This window comes from Coregonus lavaretus (genome assembly GCF_964263955.1).
Source record: "Coregonus lavaretus genome assembly, chromosome: 20".
In the NCBI taxonomy this organism is placed as follows: domain Eukaryota; kingdom Metazoa; phylum Chordata; class Actinopteri; order Salmoniformes; family Salmonidae; genus Coregonus; species Coregonus lavaretus.
The window spans coordinates 40,821,255-40,836,575 of record NC_140007.1 but is presented as its reverse complement, the minus strand read 5'-3'; the positions used below and the strand labels follow the sequence as shown (position 1 = coordinate 40,836,575).

Sequence of the window (15,321 nt, the reverse complement as noted above, 5' to 3'; positions counted from 1 at the left end):
GAGGGGGTCAAATACTTATTTCCCTCATTAAAATGCAAATCAATTTATAAAATTTTTGACATGCGTTTTTCTGGATTTTGTTGTTGTTATTCTGTCTCTCACTGTTCAAATAAACCTACCATTAAAATTATAGACTGATAATTTCTTTGTCAGTGGGCAAACGTACAAAATCAGCAGGGGATCAAATACTTTTTTCCCTCACTGTAAGATAAGATCCGATTTTTATCGAATGGGACCAACTGAGGTGCCCTGCACGCTCATTGGACGAACAGTTCTAAATCTCCTATATCTGTATCTATAGCTACACTGAATGTACAAAACATTAGGAACACCTTCCTAATATTGAGTTGCACCCCCCCTTTTGCCCTCAGAACAGCCTCAATTCATCGAGGCATGGACTCTACAAGGTGTCAAGCGTTCCACAGGGATGCTCGCCCATGTTGACTCCAATGCTTCCCACAGTTGTGTCAAGTTGGCTGGATGTCCTTTGAGTGGTGGACCATTCTTGATACACACTGTAAAACTGTTGAGCGTGAAACACCCAGCAGCGTTGCAGTTCTTGACACAAACCGGTGCGCCTGGCACCTACTACAATACCCCTGTCAAAGGCACTTACATTTTTTGTCTTGTCCATTCATCCTCAGAATGGCACACATACACAATCCATGTCTCAATTGTCTCAATGCTTAAAAATCATTTTTTAACATGTGACATCAATAAGGGATCATAGCTTTCACCTGGATTTGCCTGGTCAGTCTGTCATGGAAAGAGCAGGTGTTCCTAATGTTTTGTACACTCACTGTATATCTTGTCATTCTTGTACTGACAGATACTTCATGACAGACATATTATTATATATTACATATACAGAACGTATTATTATTTCGTAACATTTATCAGTAGCAGACCTTGATTCAAAAACGATTTGCTTTCTTTCAAATACTTTTCCTTTAGCCTGCCTGGAGTGGCACGTTGGTGGGGGTTTGCACTGTTGGGGACTTTTCTATTGTTTAGATTTTTGATATATTCCTTTCCTGGCGGGTCTCTTAAACAATTTTCTCAGAACTGGAGGAGTCTCAGCGTAGTTGTCCACCGTGCTGGTATAAGTTCTCCAACATCTTCCTCATCTGGGAGTGTTGTCCCATCTGGTTGAAAATCAAAGAGATCGTCAACCTGATCGTCATGGACCCCTTCGTGGACCTGGCCATCACCATCTGTATCGTCCTCAACACCCTCTTCATGGCAATGGAGCACTACCCCATGACCCCGCACTTTGAGGAGGTGCTGTCCGTGGGAAACCTGGTGAGGATTTCACTATCTCTTTTTTGTGTGGTATTACTGCAATCGCTTTAATTTACAGTCGTTTTAAGCTTGTACTTAAAGGGCACTTCACCACTTTTTAACCTTAAAAAGTGGTGCAGTGCCCCTTTAAAAGGTACTTTAAGCTGGTACTTTGAGCTGGGACTAACCTGGTATTTGTATAGTATTAAAACCCCATTCGTCAAATGACGAGTGGCCTCATTGGCGGAATGTTATTAATATTTTTCATAATATCATAATTAATCAAAACATTTCTTTTTTTAAACAGCCGAAAATCTGGTGTTTCTATGTCAAACAGTTTTGTTATATTTCAGTCTTCTGTGATGTATATAACGTGTAATATTGGGTTGCAAACTCTAAATGTAATACATTTCAACTCTATATCTGACATAGTACAGGTGTCTTCTTTTTTTAAAAGCCTATAACCATGTGTGTGAGGTGTATACTTTGTTACAAAGTAGATTTGTTTAAGACTACCAAGTAACACTCTGTGTGACCCTGATTTAGCCCACTGCAGTAAAAGGTTAACTAAGAAAGTATATGGAAGCGTAGAGGCCAGGGGACAGGAGGACTGTAGGAGAGTATGTGCCAAATTGGTAGTGGGACAGATACACTACATGGCCAAAAGTATGTGGACACCTGCTCGTCAAACATCTCATTCCAAAATCATGGGCATTAATATGGAGTTGGTCGCCCCTTTGCTGCTATAACAGCCTCCACTCTTCTGGGAATGCTTTCCACTAGATGTTGGAACATTGCTGTGGGGACTTGATTCCATTCAGCCACAAGAGCATTAGTGAGGTTGATTAGAACTAGTGTTGGGTGATTAGAACTGGCTCGCAGTCGGCGTTCCAATTCATCCCAAAGGTGTTCGAAGGGATTGAGGTCAGGGCTCTGTGCAGGCCAGTCAAGTTCTTCCACACCGATCTCGACAAACCATTTCAGTATGCACCTTGCTTTGTGCACGGGGGCATTGCCATGCTGAAACAGGGAAGAGCAAAGTTGGAAGCACAGAATCGTCTAGAATGTCATTGTATACTGTAGTGTTAAGATTTACCTTCACTGGAACTATGAAAAACAGCCCCAGACCATTATTCCTCCTCCACCAAACGTTACAGTTGGCACTATGCATTGGGGCAGGTAGTGTTCTCCTGGCATCCGCTAAACCCAGATTCGTCCGTGGGACTGCCAGATGGTGAAGTGTGATTCATCAATCCAGAGAACGCATTTTCACTGCTCCAGAGTCCAATGGCGTCGAGCTTTGTAAGGCTGCTCGGTCATGGAAACCCATTTCATGAAGCTCCCGACGAACAGCTCTTGTGCTGACGTTGATTCCAGAGGTAGTGAGTGATGCAACCGAGGACAGACGATTTAGCGCATGTCGGTCCCGTTCTGTGAGCTTGTGCGGCCTACCACTTCGCGGCTGAGCCGTTGTTCCTCCTAGACGTTTCCACTTCACAATAACAGCACTTACAGTTGACCGGGGCAGCTCTAGCAGGGCAGAAATTTGACAAACGGACTTATTGGAAAGGTGGCATCCTATGACGATGCCACGTTGAAAGTCAATGAGCTCTTCAGTACCGGCCATTCTACTGCCAGTGTTTGTCTATGGAGATTGCATGGCAGTGTGCTCGATTTTATACACCTGTCAGCAACGTGTGTGGCTGAAATAGCTGAATCCACTAATTTGAAGGGGTGTGATATATATGCGTGTGGACTAAGCGCTAGCTAGACCACTCCAGGCCAATCTCTCTCTCTCTCTCTCTCTCTCTCTCTCTCTCTCTCTCTCTCTCTCTCTCTCTCTCTCTCTCCCTCTCTCTCTCTCTCTCTCTCTCTCTCTCTCTCTCTCTCTCTCTCTCTCTCTCTCTCTCTCTCTCTCTCTCCTCTCTCTCTCTCTCTCTCTCCTCTCTCTCTCTCTCTCTCTCTCTTCTCTCTCTCTCTCTCTCTCTCTCTCTCTCTCTCTCTCTCCCTCCCTCTCTCTCTCTCTCTCTCTCCCCCCCCCCCTCCCTCTCTCTCTCTCTCTCTCTCTCTCTCTCTCTCTCTCTCTCTCTCTCTCTCTCTCTCTCTCTCTCTCTCTCTCTCTCTCTCTCTCCTCTCTCTCTCTCTCTCTCTCTCTCTCTCTCTCTCTCTCTCTCTCTCTCTCTCTCTGTCTCTCTCTCTCTCTCTCTCTCTCTCCCTCTTTCTCTCACACTATCGTTTACGTTGCACATCCATCATAACTCCATTGATATTGTATTCTTTAAAAAAAAAGAACAGAATCTGTTATTTGATCGTTATCTCGTCCTTGTGGTTGTTCGTTGACAATGACATCTCCTCATATTAAATCTTGTCGTCTGCTGAGAGAGCTGTGTTATTTTTGTACACATTATAGGCAGTTATTTTATTGGCTATTCAAAACCAAATGAAAACATTCCCAGACCCCCTACAGTTTCCCTGTATCAATCCACGTCTTCCTCATGTCTTCCCGCAGTACTTGTACCCTCATTCCATCTCTTTTCTTCTCTCCGTCCTCTCCCCTCTGTCTGTCCCCTTCTCTTTTCTTCCCTACTCCCCTCCCTCTTTCTCTCTTCTCTCCTTCTCTTCCCCTCTCTCCTTACGTTTGTCATTTTAGTCATTTAGCAGACGCTCTTATCCAGAGCGACTTACAGTAGTGAGAGCATACATTTTCATACTTTTTCGTACTGGTTCCCCGTGGGAATCGAACCAACAACGCTGGCGTTGCAAGCGCCATGCTCTACCCCTCATCGAGCTCCCCATTTCTTACATGCGACTGGTCTGTAGAGGGGCGTCTCTCCCTCTTTCTCTCTCCTATCCCGTGATTCCGCTATGCTGCTGTGTCCAGACAGCACTCTGTTTCACTCTCCCTGCTACGTCTCTGTGCTGCCTGCCAGGCTGGTAGGAGGCCACTCTCCCTGCTACGCCAGGCTGGTAGGAGGCCACTCTCCCTGCTACGTCAGGCTGGTAGGAGGCCACTCTCCCTGCTACGTCAGGCTGGTAGGAGGCCACTCTCTCTGCTACGTCAGGCTGGTAGGAGGCCACTCTCCCTGCTACGTCAGGCTGGTAGGAGACCACTCTCCCTGCTATGCCAGGCTGGTAGGAGGCCACTCTCCCTGCTACGCCAGGCTGGTAGGAGGCCACTCTCCCTGCTACGTCAGGCTGGTAGGAGGCCACTCTCCCTGCTATGCCAGGCTGGTAGGAGGCCACTCTCCCTGCTATGCCAGGCTGGTAGGAGGCCACTCTCCCTGCTACGTCAGGCTGGTAGGAGGCCACTCTCCCTGCTACGTCAGGCTGGTAGGAGGCCACTCTCCCTGCTACGCCAGGCTGGTAGGAGGCCACTCTCCCTGCTACGCCAGGCTGGTAGGAGGCCACTCTCCCTGCTACGTCAGGCTGGTAGGAGGCCACAGGCTGGTAGGAGGCCACTCTCCCTGCTACGCCAGGCTGGTAGGAGGTCTACATTCATATGTTATGCTGCCTGATTGATTAGCTCCTCTAAAATGGGACCTGAATCACGGCTCTCTCCCTCTGAAAACCCAAACTAGCATTTCTACAGAAACGGTGTCCAATTCCTGAGCTGCACATTTCATCATATTCTACTGGCATGTTAGCATGGATAGCTTGTTTATTTGATTAGACCTACTAGCTAATGCTAGCTAAAGCTAATAGCTAATACTGTTATCATGGATAGCATAGCGGTATAAGACAGTCACTCTGTTTGTGGTAAGGCTGTGATATTTATAACAGCGGTTTGAGCAATAATAGCAGCTGAAAAATGTATCACTTTCATTAAATTGTGAGAAACAGATATGCTCTTCACAGCCTGATGAAGATAACATGCAATATGTAACTTACTATCTGATTTGATTAGAGCAGTGTGTGTGTATGTGTGAAATAGTTGTACACAACAGTGTATTATAGGGTTGGGAATTGCCAGGGACCTCACGATATGATATTATCATGATACTTAGATGCCGATATGATATGTGTTACGATTCTCACGATTCTATTTGTATTGCGATTCGATACTGTTATTTTATTGTGATTCGATGTTCCAAACATATTGCTCACAATGTCTGCTGCAAAGGGACAAGAGAGAGCCATTAGAAAACGAGTTTTGATCAGTCATGGAAATAAAAGTGCTGAAAACAAATTGGCTCACTATTTAAAAAGAAGAAAGAGAACAAGCTATGAAGGAAAAATACTGGAGTTTTGGTGCAGGTACAGCTAACTAGCACAGATACAGCCCTCTGCCCTGCCACGCCTTGATCTATGGACACCTTATCTGACTCCACGATTAACTATGACCTTCAATCATTTATTAGACTCAGATTAACTACGACGTTCAGTCATTCATTAGACTCAGATTAACCATGATCTTCAGCCATTCATCAGAATCAGATTAGCTATGACCTTCAGTGGTGGAAAAAGTACCCAACTGTCATACTTGAGTAAAAGTAAAGATACCTTCATAGAAAATGACTCAAGTAAAAGTGAAAGTCACCCAGTAAAATACTACTTGAGTAAAATTCTAAAAGTATTTGGTTGTAAATATACTTAGGTATCAAAAGTAAATGTAATTGCTCAAATATACTTAAGTATCAAAAGTAAAAGTATGAATAATTTCAAATTCTTTAAATTAAGCAAACCAGATGGCACAATTTCCTTTTTATTTTTATTTATTTATGGATAGCCAGGGGCACACTCCAACACTCAGACATCATTTACAAACGAAGCATTTATGTTTAGTGAGTCCGCCAGATCAGAGGCAGTAGGGATGACCAGGGATGTTCTCTTGATAAGTGTGTGAATTGGAACACTTTCTGTCCTGCTAAGCATAAAAAATGTAACAAGTACTTTTGGGTGTCAGAGAAAATGTATAGAGTAAAAAGTACTTTATTTTCTTTAGGAATGTAGTGAAGTAAAAGTTGTCCAAAATATAAATAGTAAAGTAAAGTACAGATACCCCAAAAGACTACTTAAGTAGTACTTTCAAGTATTTTTACTTAAGATTTTACATCACTGATGACCTTCAGCCATTCATTAGAATCATATTAACTACGACCTTCAGCCATTAATTAGAATCAGATTAACTATGACCTTCAGCCATTCATTAGAATCAGATTAGCAGAACACAGAGGTGTCACAATGTCCTTACTGACTTCAGAGCAGCTGTGAGATTTGGAAAGACAAAATGTCACTGTCCTGGGGGGCTAGTTTTGCACATGTTCCCGGTCTGAAAAGTACTAGCCTCGGGCTAGCGGTCTATCTTAATTTCCATGTAAGATAGTGCTCACTGCTCCCTTTTTGAATAATTACAGTACGAGTTCCTACAGTACATCTGACCTCTGTTTGTCCTTTTAACAAGGTAAAGGTTCCAGTAGCAGTTACTCTAACTGACCTCTGACCTCTCTCCGTCCCTGCCAGGTGTTCACAGGGATATTTGCTGTGGAGATGTTTGCCAAGCTGGTTGCCATGGATCCCTACTACTACTTCCAAGAGGGGTGGAACTGCTTCGACGGCTTCATTGTGACCCTGTCCTTAGTGGAGCTGGCATTGGCTGACGTGGAGGGGCTGTCCGTGCTCAGATCATTCCGATTGGTAAATTATATTTTAGCCCCGCCCTCCCCCCAAAATATAAATGTTTGTTGTGTACTGAAATGATATTAAATACACAGTGTGCACTGATTCAAATACTGAATGATTACATAGTGTTGCTCAGCTACAGCACTGTCTCTATTATAGTCATACATTTACGTATGTGCAATATCACTTATATACTGCTTTACTAGTCTATGTACTGCTACTTTTCACTACAGATGTAGGGTCTTAATTTCAGCCAGTTTGCTACAGCAGGAAAATAATCCTGCAGTAACAGGAAATGTGAATTATTATGTGAATTATAATTAATGGACCTTTTTGTAAAAGTTGCTACATTTTTTGTTAGGGCAAATAAAGTCTGATTTCAAAGTGGAAATTACACATTTTAGAAGACTTTTAAAAACTCAAATACACTACAAGTTTGCATTTCCTGCTGTGCATGAAAATTCTCAGCAACAAAAGAGTGATCGAATTAAGATCCTACATCTGTGCAACTGCTACTTCTACTACTACCTCTATAGCAATTACCATACCAATACCCCAAGAGTCATTGCTGCAACAGGGCTATTGATCACTCAACCTGATAATATGTATTTTCCTCTCTCCCTTCTTCTGTCATTCTCACATCTTCTCTTCCTCCACCCCCCCCCCCCCCCCCCCTCTCAGCTGAGAGTGTTTAAATTGGCCAAGTCGTGGCCCACACTCAACATGCTGATCAAGATTATCGGTAACTCTGTGGGCGCCCTGGGAAACCTGACCCTCGTCTTAGCTCTCATCGTCTTCATATTTGCCGTGGTTGGCATGCAGCTGTTCGGCAAGAACTACAAGGACTGTGTGTGTAAGATCGCCCTGGACTGTAAGCTGCCCCGCTGGCACATGCACGACTTCTTCCACTCATTCCTGATGGTGTTCCGGGTGCTGTGTGGGGAGTGGATCGAGACCATGTGGGACTGCATGGAGGTGGCTGACCAGGGCATGTGTCTCATCGTCTTCATGATGGTCATGGTCATCGGGAACTTGGTGGTAAGTGTCCCCAGAGTGTGTCGTTGGGGTGGGGGAATGTTAGCCTCCCCGTAGGACAGTTCTCAAACCCCAGTCACCATGACAAGGGAAGTGACTGTAACCGCTGGCCCAAGAAACGTAAGTCTCTGGGGAGAGCAGTTTGCTGTCTTATGAACGCCAGATTCGTTACGTTACCCCCACAGAACAAGAGAGAGAGTCCCATGCTACCCACCCTCACGTCTGACCAATCATGTCTCCTCTCCTCCCTATAGGTGTTGAATCTTTTCCTTGCCTTGCTGCTGTCCTCGTTCAGCGCAGACAACTTAGCCGCAACAGACGACGACGGAGAGATGAACAACCTTCAGATCTCCGTCATCCGTATCAAGAAGGGGATCGCCTGGTTCAAGATCAAGTTGGCAGAGTTGGTGCTCAGCTTGACCAAGAAACCACAGGTGGAGGATGAACAGAAACCTTTAGACGACATGTACGACAAGAAACTGAACTGTATCGCCAACCACAGCGGTGTGGATATCAACCGCGACCTGGACTACACCAAGAATGGTAACGGCACCACTAGTGGTATAGGGAACAGCATCGGGAGGTACTTGATCGACGAGGACCACATGTCATTCATCCACAACCCTAACCTGACCGTGTGCGTTCCCATCGCGGTGGGAGAGTCCGACTTCGAGAACCTCAACACCGAGGACTTCAGTAGTGAGTCGGAGAACGAGAACAGCAAAGAGGTGAGTGAACAGATTTAGTTAGCCACATTTTTTATGAATATGTACTGTATGTGTTGTCATATCAACATGGCTCTGATGAAAAGTAGTACACGATAAGGAATAGGGTGCCAATTTAGATGCACTCATAGTTTATCTCTTGTTAATTATGTTTTGGTAATGTTGCAGGAGGTAATGTTGGGGTTGTTTTGTACTAATGTTTTGGTAATGTTGCAGGAGGTAATGTTGGGGTTCTGTTATATTAATGTTTTGGTAATGTTGGAGGAGGTAATGTTAGGGTTATGTTGTAGTAATGTTGTGGTAATGTTGTAGGAGGTAATGTTGGGGTTATGTTGTAGTATTGTTGTGGTAATGTTGCAGGAGGTAATGTTGGGGTTATGTTGTAGTAATGTTTTGGTAATGTTGCAGGAGGTAATGTTGGGGTTATGTTGTAGTAATGTTGTGGTATTTTTGCAGGGGGTAAGTAATGCTGTGGTTATTTTGTAGTTATGTTGTGGTAATGTTGTAATAATGTTGCAGTAATGTGGCATGGGGTTAATGTTGTGGTAGACAAATGTTGTGGTTATGTTGTAGTAATGTTGCAGTTTTGTTTGGTAGTTTTGTGGTTATGTTGTAGTAATGTTTTGGTAATGTTGTGGCAATGTTATTGTAATGTTGTGGTAATGCTTTAACTCCATGGTTGTTATTGTTGTTGTGGTCTCCTGGCTGTAAAGCATGGGTGTGGTCACCAGTGTAACAATAGTTTCCTGCCCAAGGCTCTGATGTATACACACACTCATTTACTAATGGCTACAGCAGTGGATGAAATGGATATATCTGCTGACTGCTGTTCTTTTTTTCTTTCTTAAAAGGCTGTAAATACATGTAGGAGTATGGAGTATAGAATGGAGTATAGAATGGATGGTTTGAAATGGATATCTGCTGACTGCTGTTCTTTTGGAGTATAGAATGGATGGTTTGTCTTTTTATATTCCGTCCTCTTAAATCTGGGGCATATGATAATGTTAGGAATTGCAGTTGGCTGCTGTTGTTTTCATATTTACAGTTATGTCTTATTATTTGCTTTTAGAATGACTGTTAGTTTAGCATTTAAGTCAATGTCCACCATCTGTTACTTATTGGAGGCTCTCTAAATGAATGTCAAGTCAAGGTGAAGTACAACCAAGTCAATGGTTCTCTGTTAATCAGGTTTTGTGTTTTCTCAAGGTCATATGCATAGGCTGCATTTATAACTGGTGACAGATCACACACTTAGCATGTATGGGGGGCAGACAAGTACATTTGTGTATGACCAGATGTATGTTAGTCCCAGGGTATTTCTTCTTCTTCTTCTTCTTCTTCTTCTTCTTCTTCTTCTTCTTCTTCTTCTTCTTCTTCTTCTTCTTCTTCTTCTTCTTCTTCTTCTTCTTCTTCTTCTTCTTCTTCTTCTTCTTCTTCTTCTTCTTCTTCTTCTTCTTCTTCTTCTATTGTGTCCTTTAATCTCTGTATCCTCGTCTTTCTGTATACCTACAGTGCATTCGGAAAGTATTCAGACCCCTCGACATTTTCCACATTTTGTTACATTACAGCCTTATTCTAAAATGGATTAAATAAAAACAAATCCTCAGCAATCTACACACAATACCCCATAATGACAAAGCGAAAACAGGTTTTAGAAATGTTTGCAAATAATAATGTACATAAGTATTCAGACCCTTTGCTATGAGACTCGAAATTGAGCTCAGGTGCATCCTGTTTCCATTGATCATCATTGAGATGTTTCTACAACTTGATTGGAGTCCACCTGTGGTAAATTCAATTGATTGGACATGATTTGGAAAGGCACACACCTGTCTATATAAGGTCCCACAGTTGACAGTGCATGTCAGAGCAAAAACCAAGCCATGAGGTCGAAGAAATTGTCCGTAGAGCTCCAAGACAGGATTGTGTCGTGGCACAGATCTGGGGAAGAGTACCAAAACATGTCTGCAGCATTGAAGGTCCCCAAAAACACAGTGGCCTCCATCATTCTTAAATGGAAGAAGTTTAGAACCACCAAGACTCTTCCTAGAGCTGGCCACCCGGCCAAACTGAGCAATTGGAGAGAATGGCCTTGGTCAGGGAGGTGACCAAGAACCCGATGGTCACTCTGATAGAGCTCTAGAGTTCCTCTGTGGAGATGGGAGAACCTTCCAGAAGGACAACCATCTCTGCGGCACTCCACCAATCAGGCCTTTATGGTAGAGTGGCCAGACGGAAGCCACTCCTCATTGAAAGGCACATGACAACCCACTTTGCCAAAAGGGACCTAAACACTCTCATACCATGAGAAACAAGTTTCTCTGGTCTGATGAAACCAAGATTGAACTCTTTGGCCTGAATGCCAAGCGTCACGTTTAGAGGAAACCTGGCACCATCCCTACGTTGAAGCATGGTGGTGGCAGCATCATGCTGTGGGGATGTTTTTCAGTGGCAGGGACTGGGAGACCAGTCAGGATCGAGGCAAAGATGAACGGAGCAAAGTACAGAGAGATACTTGATGAAAACCTGCTCCAGAGTGCTCAGGACCTCAGACTGGGGAGAAGGTTCACCTTCCAACAGGACAACGACCCTAAGCACACAGCCAAGACAACGCAGGAGTGGCTTCGGGACAAGTCTCTGAATGTCCTTGAGTGGCCCAGCCAGAACCCGGACTTGAACCCGATCGAACATCTCTGGAGACCTGAAAATAGCTGTGCAGCAACGCTCCCCATCCAACCTGACAGAGCTTGAGAGGATCTGCAGAGAAGAACAGGAGAAACTCCCCAAATACAGGTGTTTCAAGCTTGTAGCGTCATACCCAAGAAGACTCAAGGCTGTAATCGCTGCCAAAGGCGATTCAACAAAGTACTGAGTAAAGGGTCTGAATACTTATGTAAATTTGATATTTACGTTTTTTATTTGTAATACATTTGCAAACATTTCTAAAAACCTATTTTTGCTTTGACATTATGGGGTATGGTGTGTAGTTTGATGAGGGGAAAAAAACAACATTTAATCAATTTTAGAATAAGGCTGTAACGTGACAAAATGTGGAAAAAGTGAAGAGGTCTGAATACTTTCTGAATGAACTGTATATGAAGTCTCAGGGAGGTAGCTAATTATACAGTAAGACATCTAACCTAAGTGAGACCCAGTGTAATGCACGCAGCAGTATGTATGAATGGCTGAGAGAGACTGAGCCATCGGTCATGTCTCTCTCTCTTGTGTGTCTCATTCTGTGTACCAATACCCCAAGAGCCATTGCTGCCTGAACGGCTATTGATCACCTAACCTGCTGCAGCCAGGGCTATTGATCACTTAAGCTGGTGTAGCCAGGGCTATTGATCACTTAACCTGGTGCAGCCAGGAATATTGATCACTTAACCTGGTGCAGCCAGGCCTATTAATCAGTCAACCTGCTGCAACCAAGGCTATTGATCAGTCAACCTACTGCAACCAGGGCTATTCATCAGTCAACCTGCTACAAGCAGGGCTATTAATCAGTCAACCGTTGCTATTGATCAGTCAACCTGCTGCAACCAGGGCTATTTATCAGTCAACCTGCTGCAGCCAGATATATTTCTCAGTCAACCTGTTGCCGCCAGAGATATTGATCAGTCAACCTGCTGCAACCATGGCTATCGATCAGTCAACCTGCTGCAACCAGGGCTATTGATCAGCCAACCTGCTGCAACCAGGGCTATTGATCAGTCAACCTGCTGCAGCCAGGGATATTTATCAGTCAACCTGCTGCAACCAGGGTCATTGATCAGTCAATGATCAGTCAACCTGCTGCAGCCAGGAATATTGATCAGTCAACCTGCTGCAGCCAGGGCTATTGATCAGTCAACCTGCTGCTGATGTATATTTTCTGTCATTCTCACGTCCTCTCTCCCTTCCTTCCTCCCTCTCTCTCTTCGTCTGTCTGTATATGTGTGTCTATCTCTCTCCCGTTCTCTCTGCGTCTGTCTGTTTCTGTGTGTCTCTCTGTCTCTCCCTCTCTCTCTGCGTCTGTCTGTGTCTGTGTGTTTGTCTGTCTCTTTCTCTCTCTCTGCGTCTGTCTGTGTGTCTGTCTGTCTCTTTCTCTCTCTCTGCGTCTCTCTGTGTGTCTGTGTGTGTAGCTGGACGACACCAGCTCATCGGAGGGCAGCACCATAGACATCAAGCCTGACGTGGAGGCGGAGGCGGTGGTGGTGGAGGCTGTGGAAGAGTACCTAGACCCAGAAAACTGTTGGACACCTGGTAGGACTGCACCTAACCCCCCCCCCCACCTCTCCCTGCCCCACCCGGCCCTGCCCCGCTCCTCCGTCCCCTACCTGCCACTCCCTGCACCACCCAGCCCTGCCCCGCTCCTCCCGTCCCCTACCTGCCACTCCCTGCCCCACCCAGTCCTGCCCCACTCCTCCGTCCCCTACCTGCTGCTCCCTGCCCCACCCAGTCCTGCCCCACTCCTCCGTCCCCTACCTGCTGCTCCCTGCCCCACCCAGCCCTGCCCCGCTCCTCCGTCCCCTACCTGCCACTCCCTGCACCACCCAGCCCTGCCCCGCTCCTCCGTCCCCTACCTGCACCACCCAGCCCTGCCCCGCTCCTCCGTCCCCTACCTGCCCCACCCAGCCCTGCCCCGCTCCTCCGTCCCCTACCTGCCCCACCCAGCCCTGCCCCGCTCCTCCGTCCCCTACCTGCCACTCCATGCACCACCCAGCCCTGCCCCGCTCCTCCGTCCCCTACCTGCCACTCCATGCACCACCCAGCCCTGCCCCGCTCCTCCTGCCACTCCCTGCACCACCCAGCCCTGCCCCGCTCCTCCTTCCCCTACCTGCACCACCCAGCCCTGCCCCGCTCCTCCGTCCCCTACCTGCCACTCCCTGCCCCACCCAGCCCTGCCCCGCTCCTCCGTCCCCTACCTGCCACTCCCTGCACCACCCAGCCCTGCCCCGCTCCTCCGTCCCCTACCTGCCACTCCCTGCCCCACCCAGCCCTGCCCCGCTCCTCCGTCCCCTACCTGCCACTCCATGCACCACCCTTCCCTTGCATGTCAGTTAGCCCAGTTTGTAATCCTTACAATATATTTAAATCACTAGCAAATGGCTGAGGTATCATGTTATGTGTGCCTGTCCCCTTCTATACAGAGTGTATTATCAAGTATCCTTGCTGCGACGTGCCCATCACTCACGGGTGGGGAAAATATTGGTGGTTCCTGAGAAAGACATGCTATCTTATTGTGGAGCATAACTGGTTCGAAACCGTCATTATCTTTATGATCCTACTCAGTAGTGGGGCCCTGGTAAGTCACTGTGTGGAACATTAACACACACACACACACACACACACACACACACACACACACACACACACACAGCTACAACCACTGTGTGAGTGGAGAAGGTTGGCTTTTTCACCCAGTCACTGTACTGAGGAGGGTGGGGGGAGGGGCCAGGCAGGAGCATCACAGCCAGTCACTGTACTGAGGAGGGTGGGGGGAGGGGCCAGGCAGGAGCATCACAGCCAGTCACTGTACTGAGGAGGGTGGAGGGAGGGGCCAGGCAGGAGCATCACAGCCAGTCACTGTACTGAGGAGGGTGGGGGGAGGGGCCAGGCAGGAGCATCACAGCCAGTCACTGTACTAAGGAGGGTGGAGGGAGGGGCCAGGCAGGAACATCACAGCCAGTCACTGTACTAAGGAGGGTGGAGGGAGGGGCCAGGCAGGAGCATCACAGCCAACTGAGGCTATGTCCCAAAGGGCAGTCTATGCCCTTTATAGTGGACTTCATACAGAATATGCTGCCATTTGAGATTCAGCTTGACTCTCTCTGTGATTAGTCCCGTGTAGCTCAGTTGGTAGAGCATGGCGTTTGCAACGCCAGGGTTGTGGGTTTGTTTCCCACGGGGGACCAGTATGAAAAAAATAAATTATGCACTCACTAACTGTAAGTCGCTCTGGATAAGAGCGTCTGCTAAAATGACTAAAATGTAATTAATCGACTGCACCATTCATCAGAGAGGGGATCTAATAGACTGTACCATTTATCAGATAGGATAGGGGGGAATCTATTTCTGTTGCCAAGGGGGATATGTCCTCAGACATGACGTCAAATGAGCAGGGAGGGAATAGTGCAGTCAATGCTACATTTATACTGGAAATATTTGAAATATTCTCATTTAATTTTTTTTGTGTAATTTGTGTAGTCATGATTTAGCAACAGAACCGTTGTTGTATACATTTTCATTACTTTTAATGTACATCGTCTGTTGACTTTATTGTGTTTCTTATCCTAGACAATTGTTGATGTATTCATTGTTGTACTTACATGACTAAGGCAACTCTAGGCTATGTATTTTAGATTTGTCAAATAAAATCAATCAATCAATCAATCAATTATTCACTGAGCATGTCAATTCCCCCCCCCCCAATTCAGCTAGAGCTAACCATGTGTGTGCTTCCCCCCCCTCCCCCCCGCTAGGCTTTTGAGGATGTGTACATCCAGCAGAGGAAGACCATCAGGACCGTCTTGGAATACGCAGACAGTGTGTTCACATATATCTTCATCCTAGAGATGTTGCTCAAGTGGGTCGCCTACGGATTCCACAAGTACTTCACCAACGCCTGGTGCTGGCTCGACTTCTTCATCGTCGATGTAAGTAACATTTCCTGGTTCTTTAC

General features: G+C 46.0%; 1 protein-coding gene across 6 annotated transcripts in view; it reads left to right on the top strand.

Moving 5' to 3' along the window:
• Positions 1 to 15,321, top strand: part of LOC311147726 (sodium channel protein type 8 subunit alpha-like) — a gene marked incomplete at both ends in the record, with an annotated part of 104,147 nt that overhangs the window by 64,578 nt on the left and 24,248 nt on the right. For all 6 annotated transcript variants that reach the window (XM_084184489.1, XM_084184487.1, XM_084184486.1 and 3 more), the window contains 7 exons: positions 1,064 to 1,302; positions 6,742 to 6,915; positions 7,582 to 7,938; positions 8,190 to 8,663; positions 12,782 to 12,902; positions 13,790 to 13,944; positions 15,122 to 15,295. In XM_084184489.1, coding sequence (XP_084040615.1) covers positions 1,064 to 1,302; positions 6,742 to 6,915; positions 7,582 to 7,938; positions 8,190 to 8,663; positions 12,782 to 12,902; positions 13,790 to 13,944; positions 15,122 to 15,295 — 1,694 coding nt within the window. The remainder of the gene's footprint in view (positions 1 to 1,063; positions 1,303 to 6,741; positions 6,916 to 7,581; positions 7,939 to 8,189; positions 8,664 to 12,781; positions 12,903 to 13,789; positions 13,945 to 15,121; positions 15,296 to 15,321) is intronic.